Consider the following 17,740-nt stretch of genomic DNA (forward strand, 5'->3'; position numbering starts at 1 on the left):
TGGGTCTCTGTGGGTCTCTGTGGGACTCTGTGAGTCTCTGTGGGTCACTGTGAGTCTTTGTGGGTCTCTGTGGGTCTCTGTGGGTCTCTGTGAGTCTCTGTGGGTCACTGTGGGTCTCTGTGAGTCACTGTGGGTCTCTGTGAGTCTTTGTGGGTCACTGTGAGTCTGTGGGTCTCTGTGGGTCACTGTGAGTCTGTGGGTCTCTGTGAGTCACTGTGGGTCTCTGTGAGTCTTTGTGGGTCACTGTGAGTCTGTGGGTCTCTGTGGGTCTCTGTGGGTCTCTGTGGGTCACTGTGGGTCTCTGTGAGTCACTGTGGGTCTCTGTGAGTCTGTGTGGGTCTCTGTGAGTCTCTGTGGGTGTCTGTGAGTCACTGTGTGTCTCTGTGTGTCTCTGTGAGTCTCTGCGTGTCTCTGTGAGTCTCTGCGTGTCTCTGTGAGTCTCTGTGAGTCTCTGTGGGTCTCTGGATGTCTCTGTGAGTCTCTGCGTGTCTCTGTGTGTCTCTGTGAGTCTATGTGAGTCTCTGCGTGTCTCTGTGAGTCTCTGTGGGTCACTGTGGGTCTCTGTGAGTCTCTGCGTGTCTCTGTGAGTCTCTGCGAGTCTCTGTGGGTCTCTGTGAGTCTCTGTGAGTCTCTGTGAGTCTCTGTGGGTCTCTGTGAGTCTCTGTGGGTCTCTGTGGGTCTCTGTGAGTCTCTGTGAGTCTCTGTGGGTCTCTGCGTGTATCTGTGAGTCTCTGCTTGTCTCTGTGAATCTCTGTGGGTCTCTGTGTGTCTCTGTGAGTCTCTGTGAGTCTCTGTGAGTCTCTGTGGGTCTCTGCGAGTCTGTGTGTGTCTCTGTGAGTCTCTGTGGGTCTCTGTGAGTCTCTGTGGGTCTCTGTGAGTCTCTGTGTGTGTCTCTGTGAGTCTGTGTGGGTCTCTGTGGGTCTCTGTGAGTCTCTGTGAGTCTCTGCGAGTCTCTGTGAGTCTCTGTGTGTCTCTGTGAGTCTCTGTGTGTCTCTGTGGGTGTCTATGGGTCTCTGTGAGTCTCTGTCTGTGTGTCTCTATGGGTCTCTGTGAGTCTCTGTGTGTCTCTGTGAGTCTCTGCATGTCTCTGTGAATCTCTGTGAGTCTCTGTGAGTCTCTGTGGGTCTCTGTGAGTCTCTGAGAGTGTGTGTGGGTCTCTGTGGGTGTCTGTGAGTCTCTGTGAGTCTCTGCGTGTCTCTGTGAATCTCTGTGAGTCTCTGTGAGTCTCTGCGTGTCTCTGTGGGTCTCTGTGAGTCTCTGTGGGTCTCTGTGAGTCTCTGCGTGTCTCTGTGTGTGTCTCTGAGTCTCTGTGAGTCTCTGTGAGTCTCTGTGAATCTCTGTGAGTCTCTCTGGGCCTCTGTGAGTCTCTGCGTGTCTCTGTGAATCTCTGTGAATCTCTGTGGGTCTCTGTGAGTCTCTGTGGGTCTCCGTGTGGGTCTGTGTGGGTCTCTGTGGGTCTCTGCGAGTCTCTGCGTGTCTCTGTGGGTCTCTGTGAGTCTCTGTGAGTCTCTGTGGGTCTCTGTGAGTCTCTGTGAATCTTTGTGAGTCTCTGTGAATCTCTGTGAATCTTTGTGAGTCTCTGTGAATCTCTGTGTGAATCTCTGTGGGTCTCTGTGAGTCACTGTGGGTCTCTGAGTCTTTGTGGGTCACTGTGAGTCTCTGTGTGTCTCTGTGAATCTCTGTGAGTCTCTGTGAGTCTCTGTGAGTCTCTGTGGGTCTCTGTGAGTCTCTGTGTGTGTCTCTGTGAGTCTGTGTGGGTCTCTGTCGGTCTCTGTGAGTCTCTGTGAGTCTCTGCGAGTCTCTGTGGGTCTTTGTGTGTCTTTGTGTGTCTCTGTGAGTCTGTGTGGGTCTCTGTGAGCCTTTGTGGGTCACTGTGAGTCTCTGTGAGTCTCTGTGGGTCTCTGTGAGTCTCTGCGAGTCTCTGTGGGTCTCTGTGAGTCTCTGTGGGTCTCTGTGTGTCTCTGTGAGTCTCTGTGGGTCTCTGTGAGTCTCTGTGTGTCTCTGTGAGTCTCTGTGAGTCTCTGTGGGTCTCTGTGAGTCTGTGTGGGTCTCTGTGGGTCTCTGTGAGTCTCTGAGGGTCTCTGTGGGTCACTGTGGGTCTCTGTGAGTCTCTGTGGGTCTCTGTGAGTCTCTGTGGGTCTCTGTGAGTCTCTGTGGGTCTCTGCGGGTCTCTGTGAGTCTCTGTGAGTCTCTGTGAGTCTCTGTGGGTCTCTGTGGGTCTCTGTGAGTCTCTGCGTGTCTCTGTGAGTCTCTGTGAGTCTCTGAGAGTCTCTGTGAGTCTCTGTGGGTCTCTGTGGGTCTCTGTCGGTCTCTGTGGGTCTCTGTGAGTCTCTGTGGGTCTCTGTGAGTCTCTGTGAGTCTCTGTGAGTCACTGTGGGTCTCTGTGAGTCTCAGTGGGTCACTGTGGGTCTCTGAGTCTCTATGGGTCACTGTGAGTCTCTGTGGGTCACTGTGGGTCTCTGTGAGTCTCTGTGAGTCTCTGCGAGTCTCTGTGAGTCTCTGTGAGCCTCTGTGGGTCTCTGTGAGTCTTTGTGGGTCTCTGTGAGTCTCTGCGAGTCTCTGTGGGTCTCTGTGAGTCTCTGTGAGTCTCTGTGGGTCTGTGTGGGTCTCTGTGGGTCTCTGTGAGTCTCTGTGAGTCTCTGTGGGTCTCTGCGAGTCTGTGTGTGTCTCTGTGAGTCTGTGTGTGTCTCTGTGAGTCTCTGTGGGTCTCTATGGGTCTCTGGGGGTCTCTGCGGGTCTCTGTGAGTCACTGTGGGTCTCTGTGAGTCTCTGTGGGTCTCTGTGGGTCTCTGTGGGTCTCTGTGAGTCACTGTGGGTCTCTGTGGGTCTCTGTGGGTTTCTGTGAGTCTGTGGGTCTCTGTGAGTCTCTGTGGGTCTATGAGTCTCTGTGGGTCTCTGTGAGTCTCTGTGAGTCTCTGTGGGTCTCTGTCGGTCTCTGTGGGTCTCTGTGAGTCTCTGTGAGTCTCTGTGGGTCTCTGTGAGTCTCTGTGAGTCTCTGCGGATCTCTGTGAGTCTCTGTGGGTCTCTGTGAGTCTCTGTGAGTCTCTGTGGGTCTCTGTGAGTCTCTGTGTGTGTCTCTGTGAGTCTGTGTGGGTCTCTGTCGGTCTCTGTGAGTCTCTGTGAGTCTCTGCGAGTCTCTGTGGGTCTTTGTGTGTCTTTGTGTGTCTCTGTGAGTCTGTGTGGGTCTCTGTGAGCCTTTGTGGGTCACTGTGAGTCTCTGTGAGTCTCTGTGGGTCTCTGTGAGTCTCTGCGAGTCTCTGTGGGTCTCTGTGAGTCTCTGTGGGTCTCTGTGTGTCTCTGTGAGTCTCTGTGGGTCTCTGTGAGTCTCTGTGTGTCTCTGTGAGTCTCTGTGAGTCTCTGTGGGTCTCTGTGAGTCTGTGTGGGTCTCTGTGGGTCTCTGTGAGTCTCTGAGGGTCTCTGTGGGTCACTGTGGGTCTCTGTGAGTCTCTGTGGGTCTCTGTGAGTCTCTGTGGGTCTCTGTGAGTCTCTGTGGGTCTCTGCGGGTCTCTGTGAGTCTCTGTGAGTCTCTGTGAGTCTCTGTGGGTCTCTGTGGGTCTCTGTGAGTCTCTGCGTGTCTCTGTGAGTCTCTGTGAGTCTCTGAGAGTCTCTGTGAGTCTCTGTGGGTCTCTGTGGGTCTCTGTCGGTCTCTGTGGGTCTCTGTGAGTCTCTGTGGGTCTCTGTGAGTCTCTGTGAGTCTCTGTGAGTCACTGTGGGTCTCTGTGAGTCTCAGTGGGTCACTGTGGGTCTCTGAGTCTCTATGGGTCACTGTGAGTCTCTGTGGGTCACTGTGGGTCTCTGTGAGTCTCTGTGAGTCTCTGCGAGTCTCTGTGAGTCTCTGTGAGCCTCTGTGGGTCTCTGTGAGTCTTTGTGGGTCTCTGTGAGTCTCTGCGAGTCTCTGTGGGTCTCTGTGAGTCTCTGTGAGTCTCTGTGGGTCTGTGTGGGTCTCTGTGGGTCTCTGTGAGTCTCTGTGAGTCTCTGTGGGTCTCTGCGAGTCTGTGTGTGTCTCTGTGAGTCTGTGTGTGTCTCTGTGAGTCTCTGTGGGTCTCTATGGGTCTCTGGGGGTCTCTGCGGGTCTCTGTGAGTCACTGTGGGTCTCTGTGAGTCTCTGTGGGTCTCTGTGGGTCTCTGTGGGTCTCTGTGAGTCACTGTGGGTCTCTGTGGGTCTCTGTGGGTTTCTGTGAGTCTGTGGGTCTCTGTGAGTCTCTGTGGGTCTATGAGTCTCTGTGGGTCTCTGTGAGTCTCTGTGAGTCTCTGTGGGTCTCTGTCGGTCTCTGTGGGTCTCTGTGAGTCTCTGTGAGTCTCTGCGAGTCTCTGTGAGTCTCTGTGTGTCTCTGTGAGTCTCTGTGTGTCTCTGTGGGTGTCTATGGGTCTCTGTGAGTCTCTGTCTGTGTGTCTCTATGGGTCTCTGTGAGTCTCTGTGTGTCTCTGTGAGTCTCTGCATGTCTCTGTGAATCTCTGTGAGTCTCTGTGAGTCTCTGTGGGTCTCTGTGAGTCTCTGTGAGTGTGTGTGGGTCTCTGTGGGTCTCTGTGAGTCTCTGTGAGTCTCTGCGTGTCTCTGTGAATCTCTGTGAGTCTCTGTGAGTCTCTGCGTGTCTCTGTGGGTCTCTGTGAGTCTCTGTGGGTCTCTGTGAGTCTCTGCGTGTCTCTGTGTGTGTCTCTGAGTCTCTGTGAGTCTCTGTGAGTCTCTGTGAATCTCTGTGAGTCTCTCTGGGCCTCTGTGAGTCTCTGCGTGTCTCTGTGAATCTCTGTGAATCTCTGTGGGTCTCTGTGAGTCTCTGTGGGTCTCCGTGTGGGTCTGTGTGGGTCTCTGTGGGTCTCTGCGAGTCTCTGCGTGTCTCTGTGGGTCTCTGTGAGTCTCTGTGAGTCTCTGTGGGTCTCTGTGAGTCTCTGTGAATCTTTGTGAGTCTCTGTGAATCTCTGTGAATCTTTGTGAGTCTCTGTGAATCTCTGTGTGAATCTCTGTGGGTCTCTGTGAGTCACTGTGGGTCTCTGAGTCTTTGTGGGTCACTGTGAGTCTCTGTGTGTCTCTGTGAATCTCTGTGAGTCTCTGTGAGTCTCTGTGAGTCTCTGTGGGTCTCTGTGAGTCTCTGTGTGTGTCTCTGTGAGTCTGTGTGGGTCTCTGTCGGTCTCTGTGAGTCTCTGTGAGTCTCTGCGAGTCTCTGTGGGTCTTTGTGTGTCTTTGTGTGTCTCTGTGAGTCTGTGTGGGTCTCTGTGAGCCTTTGTGGGTCACTGTGAGTCTCTGTGAGTCTCTGTGGGTCTCTGTGAGTCTCTGCGAGTCTCTGTGGGTCTCTGTGAGTCTCTGTGGGTCTCTGTGTGTCTCTGTGAGTCTCTGTGGGTCTCTGTGAGTCTCTGTGTGTCTCTGTGAGTCTCTGTGAGTCTCTGTGGGTCTCTGTGAGTCTGTGTGGGTCTCTGTGGGTCTCTGTGAGTCTCTGAGGGTCTCTGTGGGTCACTGTGGGTCTCTGTGAGTCTCTGTGGGTCTCTGTGAGTCTCTGTGGGTCTCTGTGAGTCTCTGTGGGTCTCTGCGGGTCTCTGTGAGTCTCTGTGAGTCTCTGTGAGTCTCTGTGGGTCTCTGTGGGTCTCTGTGAGTCTCTGCGTGTCTCTGTGAGTCTCTGTGAGTCTCTGAGAGTCTCTGTGAGTCTCTGTGGGTCTCTGTGGGTCTCTGTCGGTCTCTGTGGGTCTCTGTGAGTCTCTGTGGGTCTCTGTGAGTCTCTGTGAGTCTCTGTGAGTCACTGTGGGTCTCTGTGAGTCTCAGTGGGTCACTGTGGGTCTCTGAGTCTCTATGGGTCACTGTGAGTCTCTGTGGGTCACTGTGGGTCTCTGTGAGTCTCTGTGAGTCTCTGCGAGTCTCTGTGAGTCTCTGTGAGCCTCTGTGGGTCTCTGTGAGTCTTTGTGGGTCTCTGTGAGTCTCTGCGAGTCTCTGTGGGTCTCTGTGAGTCTCTGTGAGTCTCTGTGGGTCTGTGTGGGTCTCTGTGGGTCTCTGTGAGTCTCTGTGGGTCTCTGTGGGTCTCTGTGGGTCTCTGTGAGTCTCTGTGTGTGTCTCTGAGTCTCTGTGAGTCTCTGCGTGTCTCTGTGGGTCTCTGTGAGTCTCTGTGAGTCTCTGTGGGTCTCTGTGAGTCTCTGTGAGTCTCTGTGGGTCTCTGTGAGTCTCGGCGTGTCTCTGTGGGTCTCAGTGGGTCTCTGTAGGTCTCTGTGGGTCTCTGTGAGTCTCTGTGTGTGTCTCTGAGTCTCTGTGAGTCTCTGCGTGTCTCTGAGTCTCTGTGCGTCTCTGTGGGTCTCTGTGAGTCTCTGTGAGTCTCTGCGTGTGTCTCTGAGTCTCTGTGAGTCTCTGCGTGTCTCTGTGGGTCTCTGTGAGTCTCTGTGGGTCTCTGTGTGTGTCTCTGAGTCTCTGTGAGTCTCTGCGTGTCTCTGTGGGTCTCTGTGAGTCTCTGTGGGTCTCTGTGAGTCTGTGTGGGTCTCTGTGAGTCTCTGCGAGTCTCTGTGGGCCTCTGTGAGTCTCTGTGAGTCTCTGTGGGTCTCTGTAGGTCTCTGTGAGTCTCTGTGCGTGTCTCTGTGAATCTCTGTGGGTCTCTGTGAATCTCTGTGGGTCTCTGCGTGTCTCTGTGAGTCTCTGTGAGTCTCTGTGGGTCTCTGTGGGTCTCTGTGAGTCTCTGCGAGTCTCTGTGGGTCTCTGTGAGTCTCTGTGGGTCACTGTGGGTCTCTGTGAGTCTGTGTGGGTCTCTGCGGGTCTCTGTGAGTCTCTGTGGGTCTCTGTGGGTCTCTGTGGGTCTCTGTGAGTCACTGTGAGTCACTGTCGGTCTCTGTGAGTCACTGTGGGTCTCTGTGAGCCTTTGTGGGTCACTGTGAGTCTGTGGGTCTCTGTGGGTCTCTGTGGGTCACTGTGGGTCTCTGTGAGTCACTGTGGGTCTCTGTGAGTCTCTGTGGGTCACTGTGGGTCTCTGTGAGTCACTGTGGGTCTCTGTGAGTCTTTGTGGGTCTCTGTGAGTCTCTGTGAATCTCTGTGGGTCTCTGTGGGTCACTGTGGGTCTCTGTGAGTCACTGTGGGTCTCTGTGAGTCTTTGTGGGTCTCTGTCAGTCTCTGTGGGTCTCTGTGAGTCTCTGTGGGTCACTGTGGGTCAATGTGAGTCTGTGGGTCTCTGTGAGTCTTTGTGGGTCTCTGTCAGTCTCTGTGGGTCTCTGTGAGTCACTGTGGGTCTCTGTGAGTCTTTGTGGGTCTGTGTGGGTCTCTGTGAGTCACTGTGGGTCTCTGTGGGTCTCTGTGGGACTCTGTGAGTCTCTGTGGGTCACTGTGAGTCTTTGTGGGTCTCTGTGGGTCTCTGTGGGTCTCTGTGAGTCTCTGTGGGTCACTGTGGGTCTCTGTGAGTCACTGTGGGTCTCTGTGAGTCTTTGTGGGTCACTGTGAGTCTGTGGGTCTCTGTGGGTCACTGTGAGTCTGTGGGTCTCTGTGAGTCACTGTGGGTCTCTGTGAGTCTTTGTGGGTCACTGTGAGTCTGTGGGTCTCTGTGGGTCTCTGTGGGTCTCTGTGGGTCACTGTGGGTCTCTGTGAGTCACTGTGGGTCTCTGTGAGTCTGTGTGGGTCTCTGTGAGTCTCTGTGGGTGTCTGTGAGTCACTGTGTGTCTCTGTGTGTCTCTGTGAGTCTCTGCGTGTCTCTGTGAGTCTCTGCGTGTCTCTGTGAGTCTCTGTGAGTCTCTGTGGGTCTCTGGATGTCTCTGTGAGTCTCTGCGTGTCTCTGTGTGTCTCTGTGAGTCTATGTGAGTCTCTGCGTGTCTCTGTGAGTCTCTGTGGGTCACTGTGGGTCTCTGTGAGTCTCTGCGTGTCTCTGTGAGTCTCTGCGAGTCTCTGTGGGTCTCTGTGAGTCTCTGTGAGTCTCTGTGAGTCTCTGTGGGTCTCTGTGAGTCTCTGTGGGTCTCTGTGGGTCTCTGTGAGTCTCTGTGAGTCTCTGTGGGTCTCTGCGTGTATCTGTGAGTCTCTGCTTGTCTCTGTGAATCTCTGTGGGTCTCTGTGTGTCTCTGTGAGTCTCTGTGAGTCTCTGTGGGTCTCTGCGAGTCTGTGTGTGTCTCTGTGAGTCTCTGTGGGTCTCTGTGAGTCTCTGTGGGTCTCTGTGAGTCTCTGTGTGTGTCTCTGTGAGTCTGTGTGGGTCTCTGTGGGTCTCTGTGAGTCTCTGTGAGTCTCTGCGAGTCTCTGTGAGTCTCTGTGTGTCTCTGTGAGTCTCTGTGTGTCTCTGTGGGTGTCTATGGGTCTCTGTGAGTCTCTGTCTGTGTGTCTCTATGGGTCTCTGTGAGTCTCTGTGTGTCTCTGTGAGTCTCTGCATGTCTCTGTGAATCTCTGTGAGTCTCTGTGAGTCTCTGTGGGTCTCTGTGAGTCTCTGTGAGTGTGTGTGGGTCTCTGTGGGTCTCTGTGAGTCTCTGTGAGTCTCTGCGTGTCTCTGTGAATCTCTGTGAGTCTCTGTGAGTCTCTGCGTGTCTCTGTGGGTCTCTGTGAGTCTCTGTGGGTCTCTGTGAGTCTCTGCGTGTCTCTGTGTGTGTCTCTGAGTCTCTGTGAGTCTCTGTGAGTCTCTGTGAATCTCTGTGAGTCTCTCTGGGCCTCTGTGAGTCTCTGCGTGTCTCTGTGAATCTCTGTGAATCTCTGTGGGTCTCTGTGAGTCTCTGTGGGTCTCCGTGTGGGTCTGTGTGGGTCTCTGTGGGTCTCTGCGAGTCTCTGCGTGTCTCTGTGGGTCTCTGTGAGTCTCTGTGAGTCTCTGTGGGTCTCTGTGAGTCTCTGTGAATCTTTGTGAGTCTCTGTGAATCTCTGTGAATCTTTGTGAGTCTCTGTGAATCTCTGTGTGAATCTCTGTGGGTCTCTGTGAGTCACTGTGGGTCTCTGAGTCTTTGTGGGTCACTGTGAGTCTCTGTGTGTCTCTGTGAATCTCTGTGAGTCTCTGTGAGTCTCTGTGAGTCTCTGTGGGTCTCTGTGAGTCTCTGTGTGTGTCTATGTGAGTCTGTGTGGGTCTCTGTCGGTCTCTGTGAGTCTCTGTGAGTCTCTGCGAGTCTCTGTGGGTCTCTGTGTGTCTTTGTGTGTCTCTGTGAGTCTGTGTGGGTCTCTGTGAGCCTTTGTGGGTCACTGTGAGTCTCTGTGAGTCTCTGTGGGTCTCTGTGAGTCTCTGCGAGTCTCTGTGGGTCTCTGTGAGTCTCTGTGGGTCTCTGTGTGTCTCTGTGAGTCTCTGTGGGTCTCTGTGAGTCTCTGTGTGTCTCTGTGAGTCTCTGTGAGTCTCTGTGGGTCTCTGTGAGTCTGTGTGGGTCTCTGTGGGTCTCTGTGAGTCTCTGAGGGTCTCTGTGGGTCACTGTGGGTCTCTGTGAGTCTCTGTGGGTCTCTGTGAGTCTCTGTGGGTCTCTGTGAGTCTCTGTGGGTCTCTGCGGGTCTCTGTGAGTCTCTGTGAGTCTCTGTGAGTCTCTGTGGGTCTCTGTGGGTCTCTGTGAGTCTCTGCGTGTCTCTGTGAGTCTCTGTGAGTCTCTGAGAGTCTCTGTGAGTCTCTGTGGGTCTCTGTGGGTCTCTGTCGGTCTCTGTGGGTCTCTGTGAGTCTCTGTGGGTCTCTGTGAGTCTCTGTGAGTCTCTGTGAGTCACTGTGGGTCTCTGTGAGTCTCAGTGGGTCACTGTGGGTCTCTGAGTCTCTATGGGTCACTGTGAGTCTCTGTGGGTCACTGTGGGTCTCTGTGAGTCTCTGTGAGTCTCTGCGAGTCTCTGTGAGTCTCTGTGAGCCTCTGTGGGTCTCTGTGAGTCTTTGTGGGTCTCTGTGAGTCTCTGCGAGTCTCTGTGGGTCTCTGTGAGTCTCTGTGAGTCTCTGTGGGTCTGTGTGGGTCTCTGTGGGTCTCTGTGAGTCTCTGTGAGTCTCTGTGGGTCTCTGCGAGTCTGTGTGTGTCTCTGTGAGTCTGTGTGTGTCTCTGTGAGTCTCTGTGGGTCTCTATGGGTCTCTGGGGGTCTCTGCGGGTCTCTGTGAGTCACTGTGGGTCTCTGTGAGTCTCTGTGGGTCTCTGTGGGTCTCTGTGGGTCTCTGTGAGTCACTGTGGGTCTCTGTGGGTCTCTGTGGGTTTCTGTGAGTCTGTGGGTCTCTGTGAGTCTCTGTGGGTCTATGAGTCTCTGTGGGTCTCTGTGAGTCTCTGTGAGTCTCTGTGGGTCTCTGTCGGTCTCTGTGGGTCTCTGTGAGTCTCTGTGAGTCTCTGTGGGTCTCTGTGAGTCTCTGTGGGTCTCTGTGGGTCTCTGTGGGTCTCTGTGGGTCTCTGTGGGTCTCTGTGGGTCTCTGTGAGTCACTGTGGGTCTCTGTGAGTCTTTGTGGGTCACTGTGAGTCTGTGGGTCTCTGTGAGTCTCTGTGGGTCTCTGTGGGTCTCTGTGAGTCACTGTGGGTCTCTGTGAGTCTCTGTGGGTCTCTGTGAGTCTTTGTGGGTCACTGTGAGTCTGTGGGTCTCTGTGGGTCACTGTGAGTCTGTGGGTTTCTGTGAGTCACTGTGGGTCTCTGTGGGTCTCTGTGAGTCACTGTGGGTCTCTGTGGGTCTCTGTGAGTCTCTGTGAGTCTCTGCGGGTCTCTGTGAGTCTTTGTGGGTCACTGTGGGTCTCTGTGAGTCTTTGTGGGTCACTGTGGGTCTCTGTGAGTCTCTGTGGGTCTCTGCGGGTCTCTGTGGGTCTCTGTGAGTCTCTGTGAGCCTCTGTGGGTCTCTGTGAGTCTCTGTGAGTCTCTGTGGGTCTCTGTGAGTCTCTGTGAGTCTCTGCGGATCTCTGTGAGTCTCTGTGGGTCTCTGTGAGTCTCTGCGGGTCTCTGTGAGTCTCTGTGAGTCTTTGTGGGTCACTGTGAGTCTGTGGGTCTCTGTGGGTCGCTGTGGGTCACTGTGGGTCTCTGTGGGTCTCTGTGAGTCTCTGTGGGTCTCTGTGAGTCTCTGTGGGTCTCTGTGAGTCTCTGTGGGTTTCTGTGGGTCTCTGTGGGTCTCTGTGAGTCTGTGTGGGTCTCTGTGGGTCTCTGTGAGTCTCTGTGAGTCTCTGCGAGTCTGTGTGTGTCTCTGTGAGTCTCTGTGAGTCTCTGTGGGTCTCTGTGAGTCTCTGTGAGTCTCTGTGGGTCTCTGTGAGTCTCTGTGGGTCTCTGTGAGTCTCTGTGTGTCTCTGTGAATCTCTGCGAGTCTCTGTGAATCTCTGTGGGTCTTTGTGAGTCTCTGTGGGTCTCTGTGAGTCTCTGCGAGTCTCTGTGGGCCTCTGTGAGTCTCTGCGTGTCTCTGTGAATCTCTGTGAATCTTTGTGAGTCTCTGTGAGTCTCTGTGAGTCCGTGTGGGTCTCTGCTTGTCTCTGTGAATCTCTGCGAGTCTCTGTGGGTCTCTGTGGGTCTCTGTGAGTCTCTGCGAATCTCTGTGGGCCTCTGTGAGTCTCTGCGTGTCTCTGTGAATCTCTGTGAATCTCTGTGGGCCTCTGTGAATCTCTGTGTGTCTCTGTGAGTCTGTGTGGGTCTCTGTGGGTCTCTGTGAGTCTCTGTGAGTCTCTGCGAGTCTCTGCGTGTCTCTGTGAGTCTCTGTGAGTCTCTGTGAGTCTCTGTGGGTCTCTGAGTCTCTGTGAGTCTCTGTGAGTCTCTGAGTCTCTGTGGGTCTCTTTGAGTCGCTGTTGGTCTCTGTGGGTCTCTGTGGGTCTCTGTGAGTCTCTGCAGGTCTCTGTGGGTCTCTGTGGGTCTCTGTGAGTCTCTGTGGGTCTCTGTGGGTCTCTGTGTGTCTCTGTGAGTCTATGCCTGTCTCTGCGTGTCTCTGTGAGTCTCTGTGAGTCTCTGCGTGTCTCTGTGAGTCTCTGTGGGTCTCTGTGAGTCTCTGTGGGTCTCTGTGAGTCTCTGCGAGTCTCTGTGGGTCTCTGTGAGTCTCTGCGTGTCTCTGTGAGTCTCTGTGAATCTCTGTGGGTCTCTGTGAGTCTCTGTGAGTCTCTGTGAGTCTCTGTGAATCTCTGTGGGTCTCTGTGAGTCTCTCTGAGTCTCTGTGGGTCTCTGTGGGTCTCTGTGGGTCTCTGTGAGTATCTGTGGGTCTCTGTGAGTCTCTGCGTGTCTCCGTGAGTCTCTGTGAGTCTCTGTGGGTCTCTGTGAGTCTCTGCGAGTCTCTGTGAATCTCTGTGGGTCTCTGTGAGTCTCTGTGAGTCTGTGTGGGTCTCTGTGAATCTCTGTGGGTCTCTGTGAGTCTCTCTGAGTCTCTCTGAGTCTCTGTGAGTCTCTGCGTGTCTCTGTGAGTCTCTGTGAGTCTCTGTGGGTCTCTGTGAGTCTGTGTGGGTCTCTGTGAGTCTCTGTGAGTCTCTGTGAGTCTTTGTGGATCTCTGTGAGCTCTGTGAGTTTCTGTGGGTCTCTGTGGGTCACTGTGAGTCTCTGTGGGTCACTGTGGGTCTCTGAGTCTTTGTGGGTCACTGTGGGTCTCTGTGAGTTTCTGTGGGTCTCTGTGAGTCTGTGTGGGTCTCTGTGAGTCTCTGTGGGTCTCTGTGGGTCTCTGTGGGTCTCTGTGAGTCTCTGTGGGTGTCTGCGTGTCTCTGTGGGTCTCTGTGGGTCTCTGTGAGTCTCTGCTTGTCTGTGTGTGTCTCTGTGAGTCTCTGTGAGTCTCTGTGGGTCTCTGTGAGTCTCTGTGGGTCTCTGTGAGTCTCTGTGTGTCTCTGTGAATCTCTGCGAGTCTCTGTGAATCTCTGTGGGTCTTTGTGAGTCTCTGTGAGTCTGTGTGGGTCTCTGTGAGTCTCTGTGAGTCTCTGTGAGTCTGTGTGGGTCTCTGTGAGTCTCTGTGAGTCTCTGTGAATCTCTGTGAGTCTCTGTGAGTCTCTGCGTGTCTCTGTGAGTCTCTGTGAATCTCTGTGGGTCTCTGTGAGTCTCTGTGGGCCTCTGTGAGTCTCTGTGGGTCACTGTGGGTCTCTGAGTCTTTGTGGGTCACTGTGAGTCTCTGTGTGTCTCTGTGAGTCTCTGTGAATCTCTGTGGGTCTCTGTGAGTCTCTGTGAATCTCTGTGAGTCTCTGCGAGTCTCTGTGTGTCTCTGTGAGTCTCTGTGAATCTCTGTGGGTCTCTGTGAGTCTCTGTGAATCTCTGTGAGTCTCTGCGAGTCTCTGTGGGCCTCTGTGAGTCTCTGTGAGTCTCTGTGAGTCTCTGCGAGTCTCTGTGAGTCTCTTTGAGTCTCTATGAGTCTCTGTGATTCTCTGTGAGTCTCTGTGGGTCTCTGTGAGTCTCTGCGAGTCTCTGCGAGTCTCTGCGAGTCTCTGCGAGTCTCTGTGAGTCTCTGTGAATCTCTGTGAGTCTCTGTGAGTCTCTGTGTGAATCTCTGTGTGAATCTCTGCGTGTCTCTGTGAATCTCTGTGAATCTCTGTGAGTCTCCGTGTGGGTCTCTGAGTCTCTGTGTGAATCTCTGTGAGTCTCTGTGAGTCTCTGTGAGTCTCCGTGTGGGTCTCTGAGTCTCTGTGAATCTCTGTGAATCTCTGTGAGTCTGTGTGAGTCTCTGTGGGTCTCTGTGAGTCTCTGTGAGTCTCTGTGGATCTCTGTGGGTCTCTGTGGGTCTCTGCGTGTCTCTGTGGGTCTCTGTGAGTCTCATTGAGTCTCTGCGTGTCTCTGTGTGTGTCTGTGAGTCTCTGTGAGTCTCTGTGAGTCTCTGTGAATCTCTGTGAGTCTCTGTGGGTCTCTGTGAGTCTCTGTGAGTCTCTGTGGGTCTCTGTGAGTCTCTGTGAGTCTCTGTGAGTCTCTGCGAGTCTCTGTGGGCCTCTGTGAGTATCTGCGTGTCTCTGTGAATCTCTGTGAATCTCTGTGGGTCTCTGTGAGTCTCTGCGGGTCTCTGTGGGTCTCTGTGGGTCTCTGTGAGCTTCTGTGAGTCTCTGTGTGTCTGTGTGTGTCTCTGTGAGTCTCTGGGAGTCTCTGTGGGTCTCTGTGAGTCTCTGTGAGTCTCTGCGTGTCTCTGTGTGTGTCTCTGAGTCTCTGCGTGTCTCTGTGGGTCTCTGTGTGTCTCTGTGGGTCTCTGTGTTTCTCTGTGAGTCTCTGTGAGTCTCTGTGTTTCTCTGTGAGTCTCTGCGAGTCTCTGCGAGTCTCTGCGAGTCTCTGCGAGTCTCTGCGAGTCTCTGTGAGTCTCTGTGAATCTCTGTGAGTCTCTGTGAGTCTCTGTGTGAATCTCTGTGTGAATCTCTGGGTGTCTCTGTGAATCTCTGTGAATCTCTGTGAGTCTCCGTGTGGGTCTCTGAGTCTCTGTGTGAATCTCTGTGAGTCTCTGTGAGTCTCTGTGAGTCTCTGTGAATCTCTGTGAGTCTCTGTGAGTCTCTGTGGGTCTCTGTGAGTCTCTGTGAGTCTCTGTGAGTCTCTGCGAGTCTCTGTGGGCCTCTGTGAGTATCTGCGTGTCTCTGTGAATCTCTGTGAATCTCTGTGGGTCTCTGTGAGTCTCTGTGAGTCTCTGTGAGTCTCTGTGGGTCTCTGTGAGTCTCTGTGAGTCTCTGTGAGTCTCTGCGAGTCTCTGTGGGCCTCTGTGAGTATCTGCGTGTCTCTGTGAATCTCTGTGAATCTCTGTGGGTCTCTGTGAGTCTCTGTGGGTCTCCGTGTGGGTCTCAGGGCACCTTGGCGATGTCGGAGGAGGCTTCCCGCAGCTTGCGTTTGTAGCGCTGCAGCTCCCCCTTCAGCTGGTGGTTGTGGTTCTGCAGGCTGCTGATGAGATGGCGCATCTCTCTGTTGATGGGGCCTGGGGGGGGGGTCACGTGGGGGGGGGGGGTCACGTGGGGGGGGGGGCACGAGGGGGGGGGCGGTCACGAGCGTAGCCTGCAGGGGAACGAGCTGATTGGTCGATCAAGGTTCGATCCCGACCCTGATGAGATGTTGACTACCTGTGTGTGTACCTGTGTGTGTGTGTACTTGTGTGTGTACCTGTGTGTGTGTGTACCTGTGTGTGTGTACCTGTGTGTGTGTGTACCTGTGTGTGTGTGTGTACCTGTGTGTGTGTGTGTACCTGTGTGTGTACCTGTGTGTGTGTGTACCAGTGTGTGTGTGTACCTGTGTGTGTGTGTGTACCTGTGTGTGTGTGTACCAGTGTGTGTGTGTACCAGTGTGTGTGTGTGTGTACCTGTGTGTGTACCTGTGTGTGTGTGTACCTGTGTGTGTGTACCTGTGTGTGTGTGTACCAGTGTGTGTGTGTACCAGTGTGTGTGTGTACCTGTGTGTGTGTACCTGTGTGTGTACCTGTGTGTGTGTGTGTGTACCAGTGTGTGTGTGTGTGTACCTGTGTGTGTACCTGTGTGTGTATGTACCTGTGTGTGTGTGTACCTGTGTGTGTACCTGTGTGTGTGTGTGTACCTGTGTGTGTGTGTACCTGTGTGTGTGTGTGTGTACCTGTATGTGTGTGTACCTGTGTGTGTGTACCTGTGTGTGTACCTGTGTGTGTGTACCAGTGTGTGTACCTGTGTGTGTACCTGTGTGTGTGTCCATGTGTGTGTACCTGTGTGTGTGTGTACCCGTGTGTGTGTGTACCCGTGTGTGTACCTGTGTGTGTGTGTACCTGTGTGTGTGTACCTGTGTGTGTGTCCATGTGCGTGTACCCGTGTGTGTGTGTACCCGTGTGTGTGTGTACCCGTGTGTGTGTGTACCCGTGTGTGTGTGTACCCGTGTGTGTGTGTGTACCCGTGTGTGTGTGTGTATGTACCCGTGTGTGTGTACCCGTGTGTGTGTACCTGTGTGTGTGTGTACCCGTGTGTACCCGTGTGTACCCGTGTGTGTGTGTGTACCCGTGTGTGTGTACCCGTGTGTGTACCTGTGTGTGTACCTGTGTGTGTACCCGTGTGTGTACCCGTGTGTGTGTACCCGTGTGTGTGTACCTGTGTGTGTGTGTGTACCCGTGTGTGTACCTGTGTGTGTACCTGTGTGTGTGTACCCGTGTGTGTGTACCCGTGTGTGTACCTGTGTGTACCCGTGTGTATGTGTACCCGTGTGTGTGTACCCGTGTGTGTGTGTACCCGTGTGTGTGTACCTGTGTGTGTGTGTACCCGTGTGTGTACCCGTGCCTACCCGTGTGTGTGTGTACCTGTGTGTGTGTGTGTACCTGTGTGTGTGTGTACCTGTGTGTGTGTGTACCTGTGTGTGTGTGTGTACCTGTGTGTGTGTGTACCCGTGTGTGTGTGTACCTGTGTGTGTGTGTACCTGTGTGTGTGTGTACCTGTGTGTGTGTACCTGTGTGTGTGTATACCTGTGTCTGTGTGTCCATGTGCGTGTACCCATGTGCCATGTGTGTGTGTGTGTCCATGTGTGTGTACCCGTGTGTGTGTGTACCCGTGTGTGTGTGTGTACCTGTGTGTGTACCTGTGTGTACCCGTGTGTGTACCCGTGTGTGTGCGTGTGTGTACCTGTGTGTACCCGTGTGTGTACCCGTGTGTGTACCTGTGTGTACCCGTGTGTGTACCCGTGTGTGTGTACCCGTGTGTATGTACCCGTGTGTGTGTGTGTGTGTACCCGTGTGTGTGTGTACCTGTGTGTGTGTACCTGTGTGTACCTGTGTGTACCCGTGTGTACCCGTGTGTGTGTACCCGTGTGTGTGTGTGCACCTGTGTGTACCCGTGTGTACCCGTGTGTGTGTGTGTGTGTACCCGTGTGTGTGTACCTGTGTGTGTATGTGTACCCGTGTGTGTGTGTACCTGTGTGTGTGTGTGTACCTGTGTGTGTGTGTGTGTACCTGTGTGTGTGTACCTGTGTGTGTACCCGTGTGTACCCGTGTGTGTACCCGTGTGTGTGTGTGTGTACCTGTGTGTGTACCTGTACCTGTGTGTACCCGTGTGTGTACCCGTGTGTGTGTACCCGTGTGTGTGTGTACCCGTGTGTGTGTGTACCCGTGTGTGTGTGTGTACCCGTGTGTGTGTGTACCCGTGTGTGTGTGTGTGTGTACCTGTGTGTGTGTGTGTACCTGTGTGTGTGTGTACCTGTGTGTGTGTGTGTGTACCTGTGTGTGTGTACCTGTGTGTGTACCCGTGTGTGTACCCGTGTGTGTACCCGTGTGTGTGTGTACCTGTGTGTGTGTGTGTACCCGTGTGTGTACCTGTGTGTGTGTGTGTGCGTGTGTGTACCCGTGTGTGTACCCGTGTGTGTGTGTACCTGTGTGTGTACCTGTACCTGTGTGTACCCGTGTGTGTACCCGTGTGTGTGCGTGTGTGTACCTGTGTGTGTACCTGTGTGTACCCGTGTGTGTGTACCTGTGTGTGTACCTGTGTGTACCCGTGTGTGTACCCGTGTGTGTGTGTGTACCCGTGTGTGTGTACCCGTGTGTGTGTGTGTGTACCTGTGTGTACCCGTGTGTGTGTGTACCCGTGTGTGTGTACCCGTGTGTGTGTACCTGTGTGTGTACCTGTACCTGTGTGTACCCGTATGTGTGTACCCGTGTGTGTGTGTGTACCTGTGTGTACCCGTGTGTGTACCCGTGTGTGTGTGTGTGTGTACCCGTGTGTACCCGTGTGTGTGTACCCGTGTGTGTACCTGTACCCGTGTGTGTGTGTACCCGTGTGTGTGTGTGTACCCGTGTGTGTGTACCCGTGTGTACCCGTGTGTGTGTGTGTACCTGTGTGTACCTGTGTGTACCCGTGTGTGTACCCGTGTGTGTGTACCCGTGTGTGTGTACCCGTGTGTGTGTGTACCCGTGTGTGTGTGTGTACCTGTGTGTGTACCTGTGTGTACCCGTGTGTGTACCCGTGTGTGTGCGTGTGTGTACCCGTGTGTGTGTACCCGTGTGTGTGTGTGTATGTGTGTGTGTACCTGTGTGTACCCGTGTGTGTACCCG

The 17,740-nt window shown here is 53.8% G+C and overlaps 1 protein-coding gene across 1 annotated transcript in view; it reads right to left on the reverse strand.

Moving 5' to 3' along the window:
* The window catches only part of LOC116936887 (E3 ubiquitin-protein ligase BRE1B-like), a 114,444-nt gene that overhangs the window by 45,040 nt on the left and 51,664 nt on the right, over positions 1–17,740 (reverse strand). Inside the window, 1 exon segment of the mRNA XM_076057761.1 lies at positions 14,547–14,668. Within this exon segment, the coding sequence (XP_075913876.1) occupies positions 14,547–14,668 (122 nt within the window).

Source organism: Petromyzon marinus, chromosome 84 (assembly GCF_048934315.1).
Source record: "Petromyzon marinus isolate PM22_M1 ecotype Great Lakes invasive population chromosome 84, UKy_Petmar_22M1.pri1.0, whole genome shotgun sequence".
In the NCBI taxonomy this organism is placed as follows: domain Eukaryota; kingdom Metazoa; phylum Chordata; class Hyperoartia; order Petromyzontiformes; family Petromyzontidae; genus Petromyzon; species Petromyzon marinus.